Source organism: Pteronotus mesoamericanus, unplaced genomic scaffold (assembly GCF_021234165.1).
Source record: "Pteronotus mesoamericanus isolate MK-2021 breed Mesoamerican mustached bat unplaced genomic scaffold, CSHL_Meso_final contig_116, whole genome shotgun sequence".
Lineage (NCBI taxonomy): Eukaryota > Metazoa > Chordata > Mammalia > Chiroptera > Mormoopidae > Pteronotus > Pteronotus mesoamericanus.
Genome location: NW_026555027.1, coordinates 26,041,208 through 26,067,385, shown reverse-complemented (window position 1 = coordinate 26,067,385; position 26,178 = coordinate 26,041,208). Strand labels below are relative to the sequence as shown.

At 38.9% G+C, this 26,178-nt stretch overlaps 2 protein-coding genes and 1 pseudogene across 3 annotated transcripts; 2 read left to right on the top strand and 1 right to left on the bottom strand.

Moving 5' to 3' along the window:
* The first annotated feature begins 432 nt into the window (after positions 1-432).
* Positions 433-1,035, top strand: LOC129072186 (cytochrome b-c1 complex subunit 7-like; annotated as a pseudogene).
* A 663-nt stretch (positions 1,036-1,698) lies between these two features.
* Positions 1,699-15,168, bottom strand: LOC129072176 (60S ribosomal protein L27a-like). The gene is given in 3 exon segments (XM_054575598.1): positions 1,699-2,069; positions 2,072-2,178; positions 15,038-15,168. Coding segments are annotated over 3 exon segments (609 nt in total).
* A 313-nt stretch (positions 15,169-15,481) lies between these two features.
* On the top strand, positions 15,482-24,488 carry TRIM59 (tripartite motif containing 59). Of its 2 annotated transcripts, none has more exons than XM_054580200.1 (3): positions 15,482-15,577; positions 16,523-16,600; positions 22,963-24,488. In XM_054580200.1, the coding sequence occupies exon 3, from the start codon at positions 22,966-22,968 to the stop codon at positions 24,172-24,174; it is 1,209 nt and encodes a 402-aa protein (XP_054436175.1). In that variant the 5' UTR covers positions 15,482-15,577; positions 16,523-16,600; positions 22,963-22,965; the 3' UTR covers positions 24,175-24,488. The 2 variants fall into 2 exon arrangements, with proteins under 2 accessions (XP_054436175.1, XP_054436185.1); XM_054580210.1 differs by lacking the exon at positions 15,482-15,577 and adding an exon at positions 15,584-15,653.
* Positions 24,489-26,178: the final 1,690 nt, after the last annotated feature.

Sequence of the window (26,178 nt, the reverse complement as noted above, 5' to 3'; positions counted from 1 at the left end):
TTTTTTTTTTTAAATAAACTGAATAAAGAGGAAGTCCTGAATAGGACAGTGCATAGTAGAAATAGAGAAGAGGGAATGGCCTAAAAAATATTTAAGGGTATATCCACTATTGATCATCTTTCAGCTCCAAATCCAAACTTCATTCACAGAAAAACCTATACGTGAATGTTTACAGCTGCGTTATTCCTAATTCCCAAATATTGGAAACAACCCCAAGTTCCTTCAACTGGTGGACAGAATAAACTGGTACATCCATATAAATGGGTTATTTGTGATCAATAAAAGAAGCTAATACACACACCAATATGAGTGCAATTCAAAAGCACTTGGCTTAGTGAAAGCCAGAATCAAATAAATGCTTTATATCCTCTGATTCCAATTATGCGACAGTCAAAAATAGACAAAACTATAAGGATAGAGTCTCAGATCAAAATGGCAAGCAGGCCTGCTGTTGCAGTATCAAGCTAGTGTCAGGAAGGTATTCAAAAATAGTACTACGGGGCTGCTGCATTCAATCAACTGGGGTTAATGGGAGACCAAACAATACATGTGGATGACGATGTAAAAGAAGCCATAAGAAGGCTTCCTGAGAACCTGTATAGGATATTCACATTAAGAGAGCACTGGACGTGTCCGTGAGGCAGCAGATCTTGTCTAAAGAGCAGTAGATAGCCCTGGCTGGTGTGGCTCAGTGGATTGAGTGCTGGCCTGAGAACTGAAAGGTTGCAGGTTCAATTCTCTGGCAGAGCACTTGCCTGGGTTGCAGGCCAGCTGCCCAGTTGGGGGCATGCAAGAGGCAACTGACTGATATTCACTGATGTTTCTCTTGCACATTGATGTTTCTTTCCCTCTCTTGCTCCCTCCCTTCCCCTCTCTCTGAAAATAAATAAAGAGAAGTGGACAAAATGAGGAAGATAAATTCCACCTTTACCATATCTGAAAGAGGTTATTTGGGAAAAAATAAAAAGACAAGAATGGGCAAAGAAACAATCGTATAATCAAAATCTGAGAATGTATCTGTTCTCAGTACTTTAATGTCTTGCTTCAACCTGAAATGTACAATTTAGAACCATCAGGGCTGCAAATATAATACTTTAAATAAATGTCTATTATAATAAATTTTTTTTTAAAAATATAAGGATAAAACATTGACCAATGGTTGCCCAGAACTAGGGAGGGGAGAGACTGACTATGAAAGCACACAACAGTGATGGAGAAGCGCTGCAAACCTTGACTGAAGTGGTGGCTACTTACTTAGGACTGTGACAAAATTCATAGAGCTGTCCACCAAAAAGAGTGAAATTTACTGTATATAAAATACACCTCAATTAAAAAAAAAAAAAAAAGCATGCTACTGTTGAACCCTAACGGGGATTTAAATTAAAAATCATACACATTTCTTCAGACCATAAATTTCAGTTTCCCAAGTTGACTGTTTATTTATTTATTTTGCTATCATTGTCACTTTGTAAATGAAAAGTTGAAGTCGGGTAACAGACCAAGGCCTCTAAGTGTTGGTACTATCTTGCACACCTTCTTTCTCAGGTGAGTTAGCAGAGGAGCCCAGGTCCTCATACCCTCAACTCCTAGAACCTGTTAGGCAGGTTTCTGACACAGGTAGAGGTGCCAAAGAACCTACACTCACACCAGAAGACAAAAACACTTGAGAGCATTTAATGAACTTCCCTCTGTGTGGCTTCAAGCTACCAGCATGCAGGCCCCACAAACGCCCTTCAACTTCTCCTCAGCTCTTCTGCTGAAGAATGTGTCCTTCACAACGACAGGCTGCTTTGGGAACCTTCCCTTCCCCAGTACTTTGTAGTAGCCTGATCGCACCACATCAATGATGGGTGCAGCCTCAGCCTTGGTTTTGGCATCATTTACCCATGTCTGCTCACTGACCAACACCCACAGTTGATCAAGGTTGACAGTGGGGCAGAAGCTCTGGCTCCTTTTTAAGTGGTAGTGCCTCATACCAACTTTCCCAAGGTAACGTGGGTGATATTTGCCGAAGCTGATCCTGTGATGATGCAAGCCACCAGCACTACCTCGGCCTCCTGGGTGCTTCTGTGCTTGCCCATGCAGCCTTAGCCGTGGCTCACATGTCCCCAAAGAACATGTATGTTGGTGGCTGAGATGCATGAGGGAAGCCTCCACGAAGGCTTGCCCCAAGTTGACCTTTTAAAAGAAAATACATAAACAGAAATATTTATGAAAATTCTGAAAAAGAGTGCTAACTGCTGTTTTTTAAATATAAATTCTTAATTAAAACAATGAGAGTAGGCTCAGTAACAGTTCACTGTAGTTAAATTTTTTGAAAATCCAGAAGTAAATAAATTAGAAACACAGTCTATTTTAAAAGTGGTATCTCAAATAACTAGGGAAAGATGAATTATTCAATAAATCGTAATGGAAAACTGAGTAGCCATCCAGAAAGAAAGATGGCTTCATACTTTACATCTCATAACAGGAAAAATCCAAATGAGTAAAAGTGAAAAAACAAAGAAAACTCCACTAATACTATAAAAGTAGTAGTGGAAAACCATGGGAGAATTATAACTGCAAAGTGAGGAAGAACTTTCCAGGTACAATACAAAAACTAGGAAACACTAAAAAAGAAATCAAGTAATTTGTTTACATAAAAGTAAAAATTATCTGTGCAGGAAAACATAAAAAAGAAACCTTTAAAAGAAAAAGAACAGAAAAATATTTCTAATCATCCTAGAGAAAGGACCGATTTTCCTAACAAATGAAAAATTCCTACAAATCAGTTTTTAAGGACTTGATGGGAAAATGGATAAAATATATGGATGGGTTAAGAAAATATAAATGGCTCTGCTATGACTTGAATTATGTCCTCCTGAAAGTCGTATGTTGAAGTCTTAATGCTTAATACCTCAGAATGGGACCTAAGTTGAAGATAGGGTCTTTAAAGAGGTAATCAAATTGAAATAAAGTCATTAGAGTGGATTCTAACCCAATATCACTAGTGTCCTTATAAAAAAAGAAAATACGGACACAGACATACACACAGGGAGAACACTGTATGAATATGAAGAGAGAGAATCTTCTCCAAGCCAAGGAATGCCAAGGATTACCAGCAACCCACCAGAGGCTAGGGGAGAGGCGTGGAACAGACTTTTGTAGCCCTGGGAGGGAACCAACCCTGCTGACAGCTTCCTCTCAGACTTCCAGCCTCCAGAGCTGTGACAGTAAAGTTCTGTTGTTTAAGCCACCCACTTTGTGCTACTTTGTTGCAGCAAACTAATACAGGCTCCTAAACATGAAAATACACTCAGCCTGCTCTATAATAAATTAAAATTAAAACTGCAAGAAACCATTTGTTGTCTAGATTGTTAAAGATCAGAAGAGCCAGGATAACACAATGTCTTTGGTGTAGGAAAACAATATGCTCATATCTCTTGCTCTTTGGAGTACAAATTCAGTGGAGAGGAATTTGATAAAATCTCTCAAAATAATAAATACAAGCATCCTTCCCAAAATGTGAGAAATGGCATATATACAAATTTATTCTTCACAGCATCATTTGAAAAATCAAAAGATTAGAATTAACTACAAATAAGGGGCTGGTTAATAAATCAACATTCATATAATGGAATATTTTATACCTACTAATATTATTAAGGAAGACTCTTGTGTATTGATAGGGAAAAATCCCCAAAACATTAAAATACTAAAAAAACAAAATATATAACTCTGTATAGTGTTCTATTATTTGTGTTATACATGCATATACACATTTGCTTGAGTTATGCTTAAAATACAGGATCTGGCACAAATAACACCCCTCTTTTATTACAAAATCATAATTGTGTAATTATTTAATATAACAATATCATACTCAAGCATACCATATGACATTTTATGTGAAATGTTCAAATTAAAACTATAAATTATTACACCCATATTATTACCCTACCAACCACACTCAAGCAGGCGTTACTTCTGCCAGACCTTGTATTTTTTTTGGAAGAATATACACAAGAAACTATTAACAGTGGATTCTCAATGGAGAGGAACTGGGTTTCTGAAGTATATGATTGGAGAGACACTTTTTATCACATGATATTTTTTAAAAATTTAATTTTGTGACCATGTGGATTATATAAATAAAATCTCTACATAAAGTTTCCTGTTAATGCCACGAGGTGGCAGTGTTAAAGGCTTTATGGAAGAATGACGTATTTTGAAATTGGTCCCATGAGAGAAATTTTAATTTGGCCTGTAATTATTCAGTTGGGGATTGAAAATATGTATTTTCATACAAGATAGCATATTTTCAATCCATGTAAATATTTTTCTTTACATACTAATTTTGTAATCATAGTCTATTTTTTTGTTTCCTTTTTGCTTTAATTAAAGCACTATATCCCTGACCGGTGTGCCTCAGTTGGTTGCATATCATCCCCGCAAAGTGATTCCTGGTCAGAGCACATGCCTAGGTTGAAAGTTTGGTCCCTGGTCAGGGCATATGCGAGGGTAAACTACTGAGCCACAGCAACCAGGGCTAAATTGTTCCTTTAAACCTCCATTTTTTATTTTACCAGTTTTCAACATTATCTTTTAACCCCCTGACAAGTGAGATAAGGGTATTACCCAATTCTTTTCTTCACCTCTCTGTTCTTCTTTCACCCTCCCTACTTTTGTTAGCTTTACAAAAACAGCAACAACAACAACAACAAAACTTGATTAAGGTACAATTTACATACAATAAAGTTCACGCATTTAAATTGCACAATCCAAAAGTTTTTAGTATATTTACAGTTATGCAACCATTATCATAATATAACTTCAGAATACTTTTATTACCCGCAGAGAAACCCATACCTACTACCAGTCATTCCCCATTTCCCCATAACGCCCCCGGCCTTACAAAACCACTAATCTGCTTTCCATCTTTATAGATTTGTCTGTTCTAGATACATCATATAAATGAAACCATACAATATGCGGTCTTTCGGTACTACCTTCTTTCACTTAGCATGTTTTTGAATTTCATCCATGTTCTGGTGTGTATCAGTATTCCTTCCCTTTTTATTGTCAAATCATATCCCAGTGTGTGAATATACCACATTTTGTTTCTCCATCTCAGTTGATACACATTTTTGTTGTTTCCCCTTTATTTTTGCTATCATGAACAATGATGTTGTAAACTGTTAGGTTTATTTTTCCTTCTATTCTGTAACCATAATTGTCTGTCTTGACAATCGCTTGGTTTCAGAGTCTGAAAATAGCAAATATGATTACATTATTGTGTACATATTGCTCACTACAGAGCCAAATACAAATAGTGTGCTAGGATTGTATTTACTCCTCTACAAACTAATATCGCAATCTCCTTTTTTCCCATGAGTTATCTCTTCCCCAGGCTTCCACTCTCTGCTCCAACATGAACTCATTGCACGAGGTAATCCAGGAGTTGGTAATTCCTTCGTGGATACCATGTCTTCCTTTCTTTTTTATTCTTTCTATTTTGTAGACATTTATCCTCAAGTAACTTCCTCAGAAATAGTTCATGGAGGTAGTAAATTTTTGAGGTCTTTGCCTGGAAATATCTTTCTTTTTCCTTCACATTAGTTTAGCCTGGTATAGAATTCTACATTTAAATCCAGAATTCTCAGAGTCTTGAAGAAATTATTTCAATGTCTTCTGGAACTTAATGTTATTGATGATAGTTCACATTTAAATCCAGAATTCTCAGAGTCTTGAAGAAATTATTTCAATGTCTTCTGGAACTTAATGTATTGATGATAGTTCTTAGGACAATTGGATTCTCATTCCCTTATTGGTCATCTGTTTATCCCCCTTTCTCTCTGAATCTTTTAAGGATCTCTTTTTACCTGATGTTCTGAAACTTGATGGTGATCTGTCTGGCATGGATCTTGCTTAACTTATCAGGTTTGGCAGACTTGTGACTTTCTTCAGATCTTGAAAGTGTTTTGTAATTTTTTTTTAAACAATTTTTTCCTCCGGTTCCTCTCTTTTCTCTGGAACATAAATGCTGGGTCTTAGAGGCTACTTGTCATCCCTTTGTCTTTTGTTTGTTTGTTTGTTTAACATTCTGAGAGATTTTCTTTTTTCACTTTTTCTACCAGTCCTTTTATTATTAGTTTCTTTTTTCTTTTCTTTTCTTTTTTTTTTTTACTTTACCAATCTTGCCCCCACCCCCATATCTAGGATCTTCATTTGTATTCCTGAACATTCTTTCTTCATTGCATTCTATCCTTGTTTTATGGGTTACTGGTTTCATAAACCTTGCTAAATATTTATTAAAAGGTTATCCTTTTTTTTATTTTTTTAAAAGAGAGGGGAAGGGAGGAAGAGAGAGCGGGAGAGAAACATCAATTGGTTGCCTCCCACAAGCACCCCACTGAGGACCAAACCGCAACCTAAGCATGTGCCCTGACCCGGAATGGAACCACTTTCCCCCGCTACAATGCCCAGCCATTTGAGCCACGCCCTCCAGAGCTAAAAGGTTGTTCTTCCTTGTATTATACACACATACATACATTTTTCCCCTGAAATCCGTTAAGTTTTGCTTATCTTGATCCCTATGTTTTTTGCCACCGTTTTTTATATATACAATGAACCTTAGTTTTCTATTCCTCTTTAAGAATGAAAACGCATGTTGATTATCCCAGGTGGCTAATGTAAGTTTTCTCTGCTGTTGCATTGTAGTCTTTTTCTATCAAAGGTTTCTCCTTAAACGAACAAGACAGAATTCCGCATGCTTTGTGCAGTGAAAGTGTTTAAGACAGGATAGTGATTGGACAGGTTGAGAGCCTCAACATCTCAGAAAAGTAGAGAGGAAGCTTAGTTTACCCTAAGCAGATCATTTTCTTTGGATAAGAGCCCATCTGTTTTGGCCCTGACCAGTGTGGCTCAGTTAGTTGGGCATCGTCTCGCAAAGCAAAAGGTCACCAGTTCAGTTCCCAGTCAGGGCACATACCTGGGTTGAGGTTTGGTTGGGTCACCTATGACAGGCAACCGATGATGTTTCTTTCTCACATCCAAGTACTAACCAGGCCCGACCCTGCTTAGCTTCCGAGATCAGACGAGATCGGGCGCGTTCAGGGTGGTATGCCCGTAGACTGATGTTTCTTTCTCACATCGATGTTTCTCTCCCTCCCTTCCTTTCTCTCTAAAAAATAAACAAATAAAATCTAAACGAAACAAAACAAAAAACCCTACTTGTTTTCCCTTTCATTTTTTTGCCCTGAAAATAAATGTCAACTGTTTTGCATGCACATATGGGTAGAGAGTTTAAGGAGCAAGCCAAATGTTTATGGTGTTTTTAGACCCCTTTTCATCCATCTACCAGTGCACTCCTGACCCAGAGCCTCTTTGGCTTTTTCCAATGAAAAGCTGCTCTCATTTCCACCTAAGTCCCTTCAGATTTGTGCTGTGGGCTTCCTCTCTGCTAACTTGCCACTATCTGCTTCTCATCTTGAAATCACTTGATACCTCATTCTGACTTACCCCTTCACCTATTCCCCCTATTGTCCTTACTGTGAAGGGTTTATTTCCTTTTGCTCTTCTACACGGTCATCATCATTTCAACATTTCAGCAGAGTCTCATAGGGGAGTACAGGAAATGCACGTGTTCCATCAATATATTGGTGAAATGGAGTGGAATGGACTCCTCTGGTGAGAGCTCTTGGTTCTGCTTTTTTCTCCTTTTCTCCAGATCACATGTGAGAGTGTGTATGTGTGTTTGTAACAGTAGTTTATAACCATAATACATATTTATTATATAACATTTGGAAATATGGGAAAATAAAAAATGTCTATAATTCGCCAGTGAGCAATAATTACTGTTACTATGATGATACATTTATTTTCAGACATTTCTTACACATATGGTATATATTTTGAAAACAAACTTGATATTATACCATGTACAATTTTATGTCTTTCTCTTTTCACTTATAATAATTTCTCAAGTCACAAATGATCTTCTATGACACGATTTTTTAATGCCTACTTATTTCATTATTGAATAGACCTCAATTTAACTAATAACTCTTCTGCTGTTGGATGTTTTGCTTGGTCTCAGTTTTGTTTGTTTCTTAATTTGTTTTTATAGAACATATCTACCAGCCCTGGCTCCCTGTTCTTCCTTGTATACTTGTAACATCAGTCTTAACTGCAATTCAGCAATGTGCTGTTTGATTTAAGGAGCGAGGAGTTCATTGAAAGGAAAGCAGAGTCCACTAAATCACAACAACTCATATGAAACTTGTAATTTATGAACCTGAGTGTACACAAATTCAGGTAAGGCCACCAGATTCTCTTCAGAGTTCTTATCTTTTTTTTTCTTTTAAACAAAGATTAGTATTTTATCTGTGAGAAAATACAAAAAGTAACTCGAGACTGTTTCCTTTCCAATGTCACCTTCATCTCTAGCTCTTGAAAGGAACTAAAGTTTTGCCACCCTGAAGCTGCTTCTTGAAATACTGATTTTAAACTGTTTATTAAGAAACAAAATTCAGGGGGAAAAAAAAATCTTTGGCCCTCCCTCCTTTTACTGCCCAAGAGACTCAGACAGAGGAACCTGCATTGGGAAGAGAGCTTTGGCTTAATAACCTCAAGACTCTGCACCTCAGCAGGAGGACCCCAAGCTTGTTCACTATACCCCGCCCCCTGCATCCCATTATTTTGGGGTTGCCTAACAAGACTTTCCCTGCCAAGGTTTGTCACAAATTGTTCAAACAGGTGGATTACAGCTCGAAAGGCAAGACGTGAGTATCTCAGACCTTAAGAGAACTCTAAATACCTGAAGATGAGCTTTCACCCAAACCAAAGGATTTTTACAGCTCCGAAGTTTTCCTCCTTCCAATCTGAAAACAAACAAACACCCTGTTTAAAAGGGATGGTCAGCCACCTCAAGCCAGGACAGCACTTGTGGCCACTCAGTGCAGACGACCACTGCTGCCCATGTGTTTCACTGGCATTTGCTGTCATTTTTTCAAGGTTGGCCCACCATTATCACGGGCAGTTACTGTTGTCCATTGAGTGACTGTGCCCACACACCCAGGTGAGCCCTTCAGTCAGGACAGTCCTTCCCTGCACTCGGCTTAGCCAGGGAAGACCCCCCACCCCTGGGTTAGCCCCCAGGGTGCCCGCCAAACTGCTCATCACTGTGAAACCCATGGAGGACCTGCTCTGCCTTGGGAGCTCTGTGTCATGGCTGGTGACGCACTCGCCCCTGTGGACCAGAGAGACCACTGTCCCTGTTCCCTCGGGCGGGTCAGCGTCTCCTTTCCAACCCTTGCAGCCCAGGGGACTAATTACCTCACTTCCTGGAACACAGAGCTCTGGGCCCCTCCCCCTACAGAAAGCCACCCTGAAGGGGCAGGTTTATCTCGATGAGAAAACCCTGGCATCTCTCACTTTAAAGCCAGAAGAAAAGTAATTTTATTTCCAGGGACACGTATTGCAAAATGATGAGCTGCTTAAAGAACACTTAAATAAATGAACAAGAATACCATAGTATAAGGTTCAATTTGCCCACAATGAATACAACACAAAGGTTTAGCATTTGATAGCCAGCATTATGATCAGCAGTTACTAGCAAGGCCTTTCAACTGTGAATTTACTACCTGGCAGAAACCCTAACAGAAGCAATGACTTTGGTTTGAGACTTGGTTTCAGTCCAAAACAAACCAACAGAATTTCAGGATGAAAGGCCCTTAGCAGTGGCTGAGTTATTTAGGTTCCCTCCACCCCCTTGGGAGGAGTGACATTTCTCTTTCTTCTTGAGTTGGGTCATTTACTGGCTTCTTTTTCAGTTAGAGTCACTGCCCAATATAAAGTGTAGCATTAATGTAACCCCTTTTCCTTATGATGACCAAGGCTTTTTTTTGGTGACTGAGCTGGGAAGAACTGAAGAGCCTGCTCCAGAGCTTGTACTGCCAACCTCTCTACCTCCTTCACTTAGGCCTTCTTTCATAGTCAGCCTTGAAACAGTGTATCTGTTGTTTCTTGGGACCAAATGGAGAAGGGAATTAAGGCAAGAAGAGAGGAGGCACAGGGACTCTGGAACCTTCACCTCCATGGTCACCTGCCTTACCCTGTCATGCCAAACATTAGACTACAAACACTAGGCCGGAGGAGTTGGGGGGAATCCAGGTTTGCTGCCCTCACCAAATTTGGAATTTTAAAAAAGTATTATTAAAAAGATACTGTTTACATTTAGTTACTTTCTGATTTCCACTAGAACAGAAATTTGTAGTAATTGCTACAAATTTAAACCTTCATTCATATGCGAGGATGAAGAATTGCATGGCTTTAAAGAAGTCCTGGGATCCAAGGAGCTCTGGGGAGCATGGGCCTTTTGATCTGGAAGGGATCAATTCCCTTATCTGATGGCTGAGAAGACTGAGGCCCAGGCAGGTTTAGCAGATTAGTGGCACAGCTGGGACCCAAGTTTCTCCTTCCTGGTTCAGTGCTCTTGCAAAAGCCTACTCTTTCACTCATTCTTCAAGATGTGTTTGGGTTCTTACCATGAACCAGATCCAATTCTGGGCATGGTCCCTGACCTTGGTTAATTTGCATGTTAGCTGGTACCAAGTGCCAGCCTTGAGGGGGTCGGGGTGGGTTGTAGTATGGGGGTATAAGGAAGTCTAGAGGCAAGAGCTCATAGGCCTCTCTAGATAAAGGCAAGTCATTTTGGTGTGATTGGAACTTGAGGAAGGGGATGTGAGGAGAAGGCGAGAGGGAGTGAGGAGGCTAGAGGAGGAGACAGGGTCAGATCTTGAAGAGCAGTGCAAGCTCTTCATTCAGAAGTGTAAATTTCTGGGACATGGCAGGGGTTGGGGATTGGGGTTGCGCTCATGTCTCTTCCCTTCTGCTCCTCCAAAGCAGCTCAAAGCCTTTAAGTTAATTACCTGTTGGTATAATGGGAGCAACCCTAATTTACATTAGCCTTTCAACTTCTCTGAGTTTGGTGTTGCTAGTTAATTCCATGCACACCTTATCCTCACAAGCTCTTACACTTAAGTGTCCCGTCCTGAATGCACTATCAAATACCCATAGGCTGGACCCACCCAGGTTACTCTGGAGTGGTTTGGCAACTCAGTAAATCAGGCTGTGGTCAAAAGAATGGCCAGCCCCGACTCCCCACCCTACTTCTGTGTTTCATAACAAGTAAGGGAAGTTGTTTGATCACAGGGGAAGAGAAAGAAAAGCAAGAAGCAAGTGTATTATAATGAATATAGAATATAGTTTGATAGGGATATATATATTCTCTCAATAGCTGGTGTGAGGATTTCTCTTTTGCTGGGGGTGGGGGATGCTTCTCAGTTCACAGAAAAACTTCACAGGCAGGTATGGGGGAGAGTTTAAATCTTGGATGTGAGTGTAGAAGTTCTCAAAATTAAACAGGCATCAAAATTCTGGAGGGCTTGTTGAAACACAGATTGCCAGCTCTCTGCTCCAGGAGTTTCTGATGCAGTGGATATGGGGTTGGGCCTGAGAGTTTACATTTCTAACATGTTCCTGGTGCTCCCTGGTTTAGGGAGCATGGGCTTACAGGAAACAGGAGGCTGCCTGAAACAACTGAGCAGGAAGAATTTGGGATGCAGGAGGAAAGGAGAGAAGAGGGAGGCAAAGGAAATAGATGGTGGAATGCTGGGTGCTATACAATGCAATCCTCTAAACTTTAGTGAAGAGTTTTCTCTCTTTACTAGATAATAACATGCTTGGGGTGAAGAGATTTCTTGTGGAAACTAGAAATGAGGTTGAGCTGTGCATTCTGGGATGACATAGGGGTGAAATAGAGACGTTGCCCCTGGAGCTAAGGGGGACTTCAAACTAAGTCCATGGAAGCAGGTGTTGGAAATTGAGGGTGGGCTTGCACTTTAAAACTTAAGGGATAAATTAATTGAGTCAAGGGACAGGTGCCGTGGATATTTATAACCCAGGTGACCCCCTCACTGCATGTCTTCTAGGAAGAAGTGCCTGCTGGGGAGAAAGAAAGGTTCTAGGAGAACAGAACATTATGCACTCCTTAGGAACATATGATAAAGACCTATGTTCACAATGCAGCAGATGTGAGCAAATGCATAGAAAATCTGAAGAATACAGAAGCTGCTCAACTTATGAACAGGAAAAGGATTCAAAGGACTTTTAATAAGGCTATGTTTTCATTAAGTCCAAGGGGACATCACTATGCCAATATCCACTAACTTTATTCTTTGGTGACAGGGAAAGACAGTGAAACTTTTATTCTGATGTAAGTTCACAAGCTGAGTCAATTTCTATACACATCACATTGTGAACAGTGGTTACTCTAAAGGGTGGGAATATTATATTTTCCACTTTCTTCATTTCTTTTACCAATGATGATTTTTTTTAAATCATTTTTTGTCATCAGAAAATATTTTTAGCCCTGGCTGGTGTGACTCAGTGGATTGAGTACTGGCTCGTGAACCAAAAGGTTGCCAGTTTGATTTCTAGTCAGGGCACATGCCTGGGTGGGCCAGGTCCCCAGTTGGGGGTGCGCAAGAGGCAACAGATAGATGCAGCTCTCTCATATGGATGTTTCTCTCCCTTTCTTTCTCTCTCCCTTCTCCTCTCTCTAAAAGTAAATAAATAAAATCTTTTGAAAAAAGATAATATTTTTTAGAAAGTAGATTTTATTTCATACTTTTGCCTTCAACTGTGTCAGGGAGTCTGACCTGGTGCGGTGCCTATGCTTTGAGGGGTCTGGAAACAGGAAATTGCTGAGTTATTGCCAAGGCATGTGGTCAGCAATATTATTCTAGATGCAAAAAGAGGATAGGGTCAGTTAGGGCAACTATTGATCTTTGTTAGGGAAAAATACTGCCCTAGGACATGACTACCTGCCATATCCTGCTTCTAGTTAGAAAGTTTTCATTTCAGACCATCTTTATGTGGTTACTTTTTGACTCTGAGTTTGTAAAGCTGCCACACATACCTCCCTTGAGCTTGTCAGGTTTAGTATGTGGCCTTTTCGTCCACAGAGTTCATAAACCTAAGTATGTCATGTGACTTTCACTGTTAAGGCTGCTTTTGTAGGCTCTGTTAGCTAGCTCTCTGGCATTTCTGGTCATGCTGAGTTACAGAAATCTTTGGCAAAGTTGGAAACTCATGGCCCTCTAAACTAGTCTCCCTGTAGAAAGAGATGTAGCCCTTCCTTTTAGGTGCCAGCTCCCTCCATTAGGACCTGAGTAATCTCTGTTTTGGAGCTATTAGACTTCTTTCTGATCCTGAACATTCAGTCTCTTCCCTTAAATGTTATTTTCCTCAATGGGCTGAGGCTTTTCAGAAAACAAAAGCCAGTGAAGTCCAGTGAAAGCTATTTTTTTTTTTTTTTTGGCTTTCTTGCTAAGCATATAACTATTTTTTAGGTAAGGAAGCAAAGAGGGAAAAACAAGTAGAAAAAAATCACAGTTAAAAGCATTATTCAGCCGCATGAATTCATTCTAGAGGAATTACACTTAAAATTTTAAAAGCTTTTTTTAAATTAAGAATTTATTATTTTTTAACAGAATTTTTAGGTTCACAGAAAAATTGAGGGGAGAATACGGAGATTTCCCACATATTTCCTGCTTCCTGCAAATGCATAGCTTCCCACTTTATCAATATTCTCAACCAGAGTGGTACATTTGTTACAAGTGATGAAACTACGTTGACATCATAATCACCCAAAGTCCATAGTTGTCGTCAGAGTTATGCTTTAAAAAAAGAGAGAATAATTTTTATAGAAGTATACATTTATTGGTATGAAGAGATATTCTCAACATATTGCTTTGACAGAAATTAAAAAGCAATCTGTCGTTGCATGTTTAACTAGAAAATGGATAACGAAGTTGAAATGTTCTTGAATACTGCAACCAAAGGCAGGTCCTGCTGCCTGCTGCTTCGAAAGCCAACTCTAGAGGCAGATGCTGATATAAAGGAAAAATGTTTTTTTCAGGTGCCAGCAACCTACAAGATGGTGGTGGACTCTCATCTCAAAGCCTCTTAACATCTCATTGCGGGCCAGGGTTTTTATAAGGCAGGCGAGGGAAAAGGAGAACAAAGAGATTAGGGGGAGAGGCTGTGGGCATCCAGGCACTGTCCTTGCTGGTCCTGATATGGACCGTTAATGTGTCAGCATCTTGGGGCTGGTCAGCGCCAGCCAAATTCCTGCAGTTGGGCTATCTGCACCATGTCTTGGTCAAGGCTGTATTTTTGTGCAAGCAGGATCTGGAACTGCTGGGGTTTGCAATATGCTTATAAGGAAACTTCAAGAATGAGTTCTTTTTATTAGTTTGTTAGTACATTTTATTCTAATTCCATTTCATGGTAATTCAGAGTAGTATAAAGTTTTCATTCCCTGTTACAACACCACCATGTAATAGTGGGTATCTCTGGATATCGCTAGAATCCACACATCATAAAGTAATTTTTTCAATACCTGCACTGGGGAAGACATCTGAGAATGACTCAGGACTCATCACCTTGTTTTACGTTGTGTTTAATGTTTTCCTGTAATTTATGATATAACAGCTTAGGACCTGAATGTACTGGCAATACACAGTATAACAATACTCATAAATTTAATTTAGTACAGTAGTAAATGACTTTTAAGTATAGTTGAGAGGGAATGTATGAGCGTATCTTGAGATATGGCTGGATAAAATTTCTCAAAAAAACAAAAAGGCAAAGGGGCGACTGATGTGTATGTTTTCTAATTCTAGTGGATCAAGAAGGTGAAATGGGAACCTGGTAGAGAAACTGAGTCGGAAGTCAGGAATTCTGTGCAACAGCCGTCGTCTCTAGGTAATAATTTCATAAACTGCGGGGGCTGGAAAAGTAGGGAGAGAAGCAGAGAGATCGTCCTAAAGAGTCGTAAGGTCCCACTAGTTCTAACAGGGTTGGTTCTCTTTAAGTAAAAGAGAATTCTAAATAATCAAAAGCGCCCTCTTTCCACGCTCACCCCGGTACTCTAGAAGAGCCACGTGTCCAGACTCCTTAAACAAAAGAAACCGGGCTCTGGGGCCCGGACCTTTCGTCCTGGGGTGCGTGTGCCTTCAGAGCAGGTTGGGAGACTCCTTCAAGCAGGGAATCTGCAAAGCAGAGTCCTGAGAATTGTTGGTTGCTTCCTGGGCCCACCTCTCCCGGAGTGATTGGTGTCATCCGGGTTTCTGACGAGTGACACCAGCCCACCCCCCAGAACCCCCAGAGGAGGTTGCACACCCCCAAGCGCTGCAGGACTCACAGGCGCCGCGGGGGCGGCCCGCACCTAGTGCGCAGGCGCTGAAAGCTGGATTCAGGCCTCCAACCAAGCCCTGGCGATCGCGCTCCGCCACGGCTGGAGCCGTGGGTGGTTTACTTTCGAACTGCAACTCCGCGCTCCTTCCCATTGGTGGCTGCTACGCAGTTGAATGTTGCCGGGAGACTGCAGCTGCGTCAGTAGGCTCCGCGAAGCCCCGCCTCCTTTGAGCACCTGGAGGCCCTCAGGCGGAGGACTGCTGGGGAGCTGAGGCGGTCTCCTCCTCTCCGCGGAGGGCGGCGAGCTTGGTGTCGGCCTGTGAGATTGCGGGGGGTGAGTGAGGAGCTTCTCTTCGGGTTTGAGAGGGCGGCGGCGGCTCCGGGCTCGTCTTTCCCTGTAGCGGAGGCTGGTATGTTGGATGAATTTGGAGGACAGTCGAGGGGCTTGCTGGAGAAAGCGGGCTTGGGTCCTGCAACTATTCCCTCTTGTCCCCGTTGGGGAGCGTGGGGAACCTCGTTTTCTGCCCCCCGCCCTGGTGTGGAACGACATTTCTGTGAGGGGAACGGTGCTCTGGGCGGGGAGGCGGGGAGGCGGGGAGGGGCCGGACTGCACAGAGCGGGTCTGCCTGGGCGGAGGCGCCGAGCCGGTGGAGGCGCCTGAAGAGGGAGGCCCGGGAGGATTTCTCGTAAACCTCCGAGAAAGAGAAGAGGAAGGCTGCTGCTATTCTGAGCCTTTCCTCTGTGAAAGGTTCTGTAGGGACGTAACGGGGTAGGTGTATTTGTGCCCATTTTACAGATGTGAAACCTCAGTTCGGAGAAGCATTAAGTAAAAGTGACCCAGGGTCTCACAATAGTTTAAAGAACGGACGTATTGATAGGAATAACCTAAATCAATACTCACAGGTTTAAGGTGGCAAAAATCTTTCAGTGCCACAGATACTTCTTGCCTTCTACTTAAACTTTGAGCAATCTGAAATGACCGTGAATGTTGGCCCCGCCATCACCATTGCTGACTAACAGTATTTATGAGAGTTCAAAAGATGCTTGACGTTATAAAAAGTCCTTCGTGACAATTTATTTGGTGGCAGAGTTGTTGGGACTTTCAAGGTGCGAAAGATCCTCTCCTGCTGCTGCAACAACTGTTGATCTTTGTGACTGCTTTTCTAAAAACAGTGAAGCATAGGGAAATCAAAGACAGTGAAATAACAACCATTCCTGTGGTATCCTATTCAAGATATTTTTTGAGAATGTACTTCTAAAACATTAATTTTAATTTTAGAATAAGAATAAAAGAATCTGAAAAACTTGGAGAAGATAAAGTATATTCAGTCATCAAAGCAGAAGATCGACAAAGTGGGTAAGTTCTGGGGGATCAATCAAGTGAATACAAAAGAATATTCAGGTAATTTTTGTTCCCTGGTTAAATTGCATTAATAGTTTCTTCTTCAGTTTGGGGAAACATGTTGATGTCAGAAGGCAGGAAAACAGTACAAATGAGCAGAGTTGAAATCTGATCTGACCATACGACTTTTTTTTTTTTTAATTTGAAAGTGTTCTGGCGATCCTTCACTGTTTTGTACAATTTATATGCACAAAAGTATAATTTAATTTAATTTTTTTTACTCCTTACCTGAGAATATATTCGCTGCTTCCAGAGAGAGGGAGAGAGGGAGTAAAGGGGGTGGGGGTGGGGATGGGGGAGGGGAGAGAGGAAGAGAAAGAGAAACATGGATATGAGAAACATCAATCGTTTGCCACCCAAACGCACCCCAGCTGGACACAACCTGTGACCTAGGTATGTGCCCTGACGGAGGATCAAACCCATAACTTTTTGATACTCTAGCCAGCTGAGCCACTGGGCCAGAGCTGTACAAAAGTATTTTTTAAAACTTACCCTATGTGTATAGAATGCACAATTGTAGTATTTCTAAAGTAAGTTTAACTACATGAAATGTGCTTTTTATCAGTTAGGGCCACAACGATGTGAGCCCCAATCTGGGTGGTAGCACCTCTTGAATTTTCCAAGTCTTATAGCTGACTCACACTGTAAGTCCTAGAGCAAGTCATCCAACTCTATAACGTGGTAAATACGGTTTCTCTTTAGTGGATGTAAAATGTAATAAGTATTTCATAACTATTCATGTTTAGAGATGAAAAGCAATAACATATTAGTGAATTAAAACTTAAAAAATTGTTTACACAGGAGAATGGGCAATTATATTTTTGCTACTGCTTATTTCTCCATCATTTCTTCAGTGCTGACCCATCCATAATAGGCTGGTTAGATATTGTGGAGACTCCGTAGAAAATCAGCCCTCTGGAGAAAGACTGCATAAAAAGTTCAGAAATTCAGAAATGTGTTTTTTTGATACGTAAACACAAGAAATTTGTGAAGTACTTTGTAAGTAGATGATGTAGCCTTAGGTTTCTTTCTGGAAATAATTTTTATATTCATATTTCTTGGTGACTTTCAAAAGAGAAGCAGGAACCTTCAAACTAAATTATCCATTTTTACCTGGACTCCCTGGAGAAAATAACATTTTATTCTGGTTAATGACAGTACATGACTTTGGTAATGAAAGTATATGGCTTCAACTTTGCCCTCTAGAATTTTTTTTTTTTTAACCCCACAGATTTTGCCAAGAGTATCTTTATTGTTTCACATCAATAAATTAGATCTTGGTTGGGCACAGGATTCATAGGTCATGTCCTTTTCCAGACCTTGTGGACATTGCTACATTGTGTTTTAGCATGCCTTATTCCTTTGGAGATGTTCTGGTTATCTACTACTGTGTCACAAACATCTGAAGACTTGGCTGGTGACATGTCCAAGATGGTGTTTTTACTGACATGTCTGGCACCTCATTGCTTCTCCACTTGGCCTCTCTCAGCAGAATAGCCTGGACTTTTTACTTAGCAGTTTGTGATTCGAAGAGTCAGCAACCTGCCAGGCTAGTTAAGAGCCATACCCAGCACTGTCACAGCATCACTTATTTTGAATCCTATTGGTCAGAGCAGTCACCTATCCTATCTGGATTTGTTGAAGGGATGAACAGGGGGAATATAGATTTCATCTCTTGATGGGGGGAGTACCAGCAAAGTCACATTGCAGAAGAGCATATGTGGGTGATAATTGTTGTGGTCATCTTTGGAAATTACGGGCTCCCAAAAGAGAATTTGAAGACCATTTTGTTTTTGTTTTCCTTTTTTTAGGTATCTTACTTTTCTGCCAAGATGTTTGTAGGATTGTTTTTATTTCTTTCTTTAAAACTTTATATTTTCATTGCATGTTAATAGTTGAAAACAGCAGTATTTAAGTTTGTAATGAAAAAAAGCAATGCCCTGCCCTCTCCCCATTTCTGATTCCTACACTCCAGAAGCAATCACTTTTATTTCTTCTAATGATTTCTTTTGATATTTGCTTCTGTATTTCTAAATAATATGCTTTTTATGTGATTTCTTGATTTTTTTCACTTTTAGGTATGGACTGATTCCTTTTAAGGGGAGATTTAGTTTTTAAACACTGTTTCCTTCCCATAAATCCTCCCCCAAATATAATTATATCATTTTCTTAGTTTGGGATATTATAGGCTGGGTGCCCTAAAGAACAAACATTTATTTCTCACAGTTCTAGAGACTAGGAAGTCTAAGATCAAAATGTCACCATAGTTAGATTCTGGTGAGAGCTCTCTTCCTGGTGTGCAGGTGACCATTTTCTTGCTGGGTCCTCCAGTGGGGGAGAGCAGACAGAGAAGCCCTGGTATCTCTTCTCATAAGGACACTAATCCCATTCATGAGTGCTCCACCCTCATGATCTCCCAAAGGCTCCACTCCTAATTCCACCACCTAAAAGGGTTAGGATTTCAACATAGGAATTTTGTTGGGACACAGACATGACAGTCTATAACAGTCATGTTTTTTGAACAAATCAAATTTAATATTTATAATTTTGTGAATAATATGACTACTAAGCCATACATTACATGTATTTCCTTTCTTTTAATGATTCTATCACTTTTCCTTAAATTTAGTTTTCTCATTACCTCTCAGTATGTTCAGACACATGATATATTCTGTCAGTTCCATTTATTTACTTAAAAGACATTTTTTCTGGATCTCTGTCTTCTTCCTCCAGACTACCTGTTCTCTAGGCTTGCTGCACACTTTTCCTGGACTTCATTTCATCATTATCCTGATGAGAATTTTTGCTTTTCTTTTCACACTGCAGTAGCTTCTTTACAACGTGGGGAGGGAGGCATGTTCATTTTTTGAGAACTCTCATGTCAAATTTTCTTTAGTCTACCCTGAAAAGAGTTTTATTTTTCTTTGCATAGAATTTTAGGTTGGAAGCCATTTTTTTTCTGAGAAAACAGGGAGGGACAAAAGTAGTTTACAGTTGTGAGTACACAAAATACAAAGTTTATTCTTGAATGATTATTCATTAATTATTGAATTATTCATTATTGTTATTAACCTACTTTTGCCCACATTTGTATTGAGATTATTGCTTCATTGTCTTAAAGGGTTCAGTGTTGTTGCATACATAAAACATAGTTAAAATTAATATATTTATCCTAGAAAATATACATAGCTCAAGTTTTTTGTACCTTTTCTCCCCATCAAGAGTTTAGGCTGGTTATGGAAAATTTCTGGTGGATAAAATGTCATACTAGTTCCTGGAAGAACTAGCCCCTAAATGTGATAACCACCTATATCTTCTGTTTTTTGGGCAGCAATCAGAGTAAAAAAGTTCCTAGTCTTACAGTTATTGTCAACCAGCCTGGCTTCGTGGTATCTGACTTCTCATGAATTTGTTACCTAAAATTATTTTTTAATAAATCAGCAAGAAGAGGGTAGTCCAAGAGTAGAATTCGATGTCTGTATCTTCAAGTTATTCACAAATTTCTGATGAAATTTTATTTAAAATTTTATATACTAAGGAAGTAACTTTTGAGACCATAATATTTGCTTTCATTTTTATATCAGCTCAGGAGATACTTTCTTTGCAGTATTGTGAATATCCTCATTCTAAAAAGTTGAGCTTTTGGAATCCTTAAATAGGTTCTTAGGGAGAATGTTTTGTATCTTTTGACAAATGTAGGACTTTGAAGGGAAGCATTGGAAGGAAAGCTTGGATTCTATTTTAGGGATAATTTTTGTATTTAAACACTAAATAGCTCTCATATTAAATCTAAATAGAATATATGTCCACTACTCAAATTCTATTCCTTGCTAAATGGTATTCTGTTTATTCCTTCATGACATCACTGAAATTCTCTGAGAAACACGTTTGTTTTTCTTGGGTGGCTTTGTATGATCTGTAGATAATAGGGTAAAGTCATAAAGTCTTTCCAACATGCATTCACTTGAATTTATGTGCAGTGAATGTCATCTTCTGTACTGTTGCCCAGTTACGTTAGTTTCCTGGAATGTTTCACAGTTGAAGAATCTTAGTGTCTTTGTGACACATCTTGGCTTATTAGGGCTCTGAGTATTTGATCAGTCTGAATGGAGTGTATTTTTTGATGGACTCTCCTTTTACAGCTTTTCCTAAGAAAGTAGAGATTTTGCTATTTTAAAGAAACCAAAAAACTAAGACATGACATTAATATTGGTCTCATAAGAGACAGTGTTTAGCCCTGGCTGGTATGGCTCAGTGGACTGAGTGTTGGCCTACGAACCGAAGGGTTGCAGATTTGATTCCCAGCCAGGGCACATACCTGGGTTGTGGGCCAGGTTCCCAGTTGGGGGCATGCGAGAGGCAACCACACATTGATGTTTCTTCTTCTCTTCTTCCCTCCCTTCCCCTCTGCCTAAAAATAAATAAATAAAATCTTTAGGAAAAAAAAGAGACAGGGTTTACCAATTGTGAGTGAATGCCTACTGTGTTTCATGTTTTGTGCTTAGACACAATTCCTGCCTTTATTGTAGGTTTATATTCTAATGTATAGAAAAATGTTAAAAATTTTTTCTAAATGAAATCCAGTTAAGTGCTATAAAGTGGAAGTGTAACATTCTGTTGAGATTAACAGGTTACCTAGTCTGGGGAGGAGGAAGGTTTAAATTGAGATTTGAAGCATAAGAAGTTAGTTTTGAAACTAGTAGAGGCAGGGAGTATAGAGATGAAAAGTCTAAAGTGGTTTTTATGTTTATTAAAAGTACAATTTGTTTTCTCAAACTTAATTTATGGAGGAGGATATAGTAATCTTTATATAGGGTCTGGCAAAAATAAGGCCTGCTTTGAGTGTGGTTAGTAGGGTGATAATATGGCTATAATAATTTATAGTTTTAATTTGAACATTTCACCTGAAATGTCATATGGTGTGCTTGAGTCATATTGTTATATTACAGAATTACATGCTTATGGTTTTGTAATAAAAGATTTTGTAATAAAATAGGGGCGTTATTTGTGCCAGACCCTGTTTTCTTGTTTGTTTGTTTGTTTTACGTGAATGACACTTGGGTTTTTGTTTTGCTTTTCAAGGTTCTTTAAACAGTGGTGTAACTTGATTTTTCTCTATCAGGCCTAAGTAAGTCCTGAGGATTGTGGCTTGTATTGATAGGTACAAAGGAATATTACAAAGCAGTGATTAGGTGCAGTACTGTCAGGCTTGTTGGAAACATTACTAATAGCTTGCTGAGAAGTCAAGTTAATTGTGTCAGAGAGGATCTCTGACTATTGCTGGGCTTCTTTCATTAATGAGAGATGACTAATGGTATTCTTTACTACTCATGTTCTAGTGATAATTCAGTTACCATGATCAACACCTCATTTTTATTGCAAGGACCAATTCAAAAATTTTTTTCCCTTCTAAATGTTCCAATGAAAATTACTTTAATATTTCTAGAGAGCCAAAGCAGTTCCACCTAGGCTCTTTCCTGTTGCTTCTTCTATCCTAAGCCCTTCCTTGTTTCCCTGGCCCCAGCTTTAATAAACATGCTTTCACAATTTAAATAAATAAAATTATTTTAGAATATTACACTAAGCTGATCCTGGGTTTTAAGCACACTAGTAGTGCAGTTCAAGAAACTAAAAAAATTATCATAACAATTACTATAGAAATTTAGTAACTTGCTTTAGAAACTGTGGTTGAGTCAACTGAGAGCATGAATTCTTTTGAGTTAAAGAATATAATTCTGCTTAAGCCTAACTTATTTTTAGCACTTTAGAATGTAAAAAGTTGTAGGATAGTTATAACGATTAAGTAGACTTCAATAGACCACTCTGAATTTAAATCTTCATTACATAGGAACAAACTGAAATAACTTCAGTTTGAAGTATTACAAATTAATTAGAATTGTTTACCATGATTTTTGTTCCAAATAAGCTCTTAATGATGATAGTTTATTCAGTATTATTAGGAATTGCATTACTAAGAATGTTACATTAGAAAAAATCTTAGTAAATACGTCATTTATCCTCTTATTTTTTCTTTGTCATATTTTTAATAATTATTTTTTAACTTTATTTTTATTGTTGACACTAGTACAGATGTCCCCATTTTCCCCACCTCCAGCTAGCCCCTCCCCCGAGGCCATCACCACACTGTTGTCTGTGTGTATGGGTTATGCATATGTGTTCTTTAACTAATTTCTTCTCTTTCTTTAAATGACAAGCATGGTATAATATATTAACAGTGGAGGTTAATAGCTGAAACTTTACATATGTGCAGTTACCTTTGCTATATGTAGACTTAAAATACTTTTTTCTCTTGACAGGAAATGTACAATTTTGAGGACGAGTTAACGTGTCCCATTTGTTATAGTATTTTTGAAGATCCTCGTGTACTACCATGCTCTCATACATTTTGTAGAAACTGCTTGGAAAATGTTCTTCAGGCATCTGATAACTTTTATATATGGAGACCTTTACGAATTCCACTCAAGTGCCCTAACTGCAGAAGCAGTATTGAAATTGCTCCAACTGGTATTGAATCTTTACCTGTTAATTTTGCATTAAGGGCTATTATTGAAAAGTACCAGCAAGAAGATCATCCACGTATTGTCACTTGCCCTGAACATTACAGACAACCATTAAACGTTTACTGTCTACTAGATAAAAAATTAGTTTGTGGTCAGTGCCTTACCATAGGCCAACATCACGGTCATCCTATAGATGATCTTCAAAGTGCCTATCTAAAAGAAAAGGACACACCTCAAAAACTGCTTGAACAGTTAACAGACACACACTGGACAGATCTTACTTGTCTTATTGAAAAGTTGGAAGAACAAAAATCTCATTCGGAGAAAATGGTCCAAAGTGAGAAGGAAGTTGTTCTCCAGTATTTTAAGGAGCTTAGTGATACATTAGAACAGAAAAAAATTTTTTTCCTAACTGCTCTCTGTGATGTTGACAATATGATTAATCAAGAATATACTCCACACATTGAAAGAATAAAAGAAATGAGAGAGCAGCAGCTTGAATTAATGACGCTGACAACATCTTTACGAGAAGAGTCTCCACTTAAATTTCTTGAAAAAGTTGATGATGTCCGCCAGCGTGTGCAGGTCTTGAAACAAAGACCACTTCCTGAAGTCCAGTGTATTGAAATTTATCCTCGAGTAAGCCAAGTATTGAAAGAAGATTGGAACAGAACAGAAATTGGACAAATAAAGAAACTTCTCATTCCTGAAATGAAAATTTCTTCAAAAAGAATGCCATGCTCCTGGCCTGATGATGTAAAGGAAGTTGAATTTTTTAAGATTCTAAACTCTGTTATAGTTACACTAATTTCAGTGATACTGATGTTGATCCTTTTTTTTAACCAACACATAGTAACCTTTCTAAATGAAATCACTTCAGTATATTTTTCTGAAATCTCTCTATATGTTTACCAAAGTTTATCTAATAGTCTGCATGATTTAAAGAATATACTGTGTCACACTTTATATTTATTGAAGGAATTTATGTGGAATATAGCTTTTCATTGACAATTCAGATACAAATTGTTTAAATAGGCTTATTCTTTACAGGGACTAACAACTATTGCTAAATGGAGAAATAGGGGTTACATGGATAAATAAAATAGCAAACTAAATTTTGTTAGAATTGCAACAAATACATAGAAATATTTTAAACCTTTCATGCTTCTGTGGAATAGAAATGTGTCAGGAATGAGGCAATATCTCTAGTTTTCAGTCTGAAAAGAATAAAATCTAGTGATTTCTTGATTTGAATATTATTATCCTATTTGTTTTTTATTGGTTAGAGAGGTTGACTTAATATTGCTGTGACATTAAAACATTCTGTGCCAGTATTGTCTTTTAGCATTAATAGTCTGTAGTGGTTGGCTTTGCAGTTCTTCATACATATTAGCTTTTAGATTAAAAGATGGTAAAAACCTGAAAGTGCCTATGCCTTTATTTTTGATGTGGTTTGAAACTTTTGAATGGGCAAATAAAGGTGGTGATGTTTTAAAATCAAGCAGCAAGGTCTAAAATGGTAAGGGATTGCTTAAATATTTTCTTTTTGTTCAAGTCTTTTATATTTTATTGATTGTGCTGTTACAGTTGTCCCAATTTTCTACCTTTGCCACCCCCAGTATCCCCTACTCCCTCAGGCAATCCCACAAATATTTTTCATGTACATGGGTCATGTGTATAAGTTCTTTGGCTACTTCATTTTCTGTACTGTACATCCTCATGGCTATTCTGGGACTACCAGTTTGTACTTTTTAATCTCCTTCACCCATTCTCCCAAAGATGCCGCACATCTGGCATCCATGAAAATGCTCTCCGTATCCATGATTCTGCCTCTGTTCTTTTTTTTTTTTTTTTTAAAGATTTTATTTGTTTTTAGAGAGAGAGGAAGGGAGGGAGAAAGAGAGGGAGAGAAACATCGATGTGTGAAGAAACATCAACCAACTTGATTGCTTCTCCTGCACCCCCAACCAGGGACCTGGCACACAACCCAGGCGTGTGCCCTGAGCGGGAATTGAACTAGTGACATTTCAGTTCGTAGGCTAGTGTTTAATCCACTGAGCCACACCAGCCAGAGCTCTGTTCTTTGCTTAGTTTGTTTTTAGATTCATTTGTTGATTGGTGTATGTTTATTGCCATTTTCTTATTCATAGTTTTGATCTTTTTCTCCTCTTAAATAAGTCCCTTTAACATTTCATATAATAATGGTTCAGTGATGACTCCTTTAGTTTTTTCTTTTCTGGGAAGCTCTTTGTCTGCCCTTTGATTCTAAATGATTGTTGGATAGAGCAATCTTGGCTGTAGTTCCCTGCTTTTCACCACTTGGGATATTTCTTGCCAGTCCCTTCTAGCCTGCAAAGTTTCTTTTGAGAAATCAGCTAGAAGTCTTATGGGAACTCCCCTGCAGGTAACTGCTTTTCTCTTGCTCTTAGGATTCTCTCTTTCTTTAACCTTTGGCATTTTAATTATGATGTGTCTTGGTGTGGGCCTGTTTGGGACTCTCTGTGCTTCCTGGACTTGCATATCTATTTCCTTCGGCAAGTTAAGAAAGTTTTCTTTCATTATTTTTTTCAAATAGAGCTTCACTTTCTTGCCCTTTCTCTTCTTCTGGTACCCCTATCATGTGAATGTTGGAACACTTGAAGTTGTCTTAGAGGCTGCTTACACTATCCTCGTTTTTTTAGTTTCTTTTTTTCTTTTTGTTCTCATTGGTGGTGGTTTTTGCTTCCTTATGTTCCATATTATTGCTTTGATTGTCAGCTTCATCCATTCTACTGTTGATTTCCTGTAAATTACTCTTTATTTCCATTAGTATAGTCTTCATTTCTGCCTGGATCTTTTTTATGCTGTTGAGGTATTTTCACTAAGTTCCTTGCACATCCTTATAACTAGTGTTTTGAACCCTGCATGTGATAGATCGCTTATCTCCCTTTTGTTTAGTTCTTTTTCTAGAGTTTTGATCTGTTCTTTTATTTGGACCGTGTTTCTATGCCTCCTCATCTTGGCAGCCTCCCT

Excerpts from the sequence above, each read along its gene's own strand:
- TRIM59 (XM_054580200.1), top strand. The coding sequence starts at position 22,966 with ATGTACAATTTTGAGGACGAGTTAACGTGTCCCATTTGTTATAGTATT.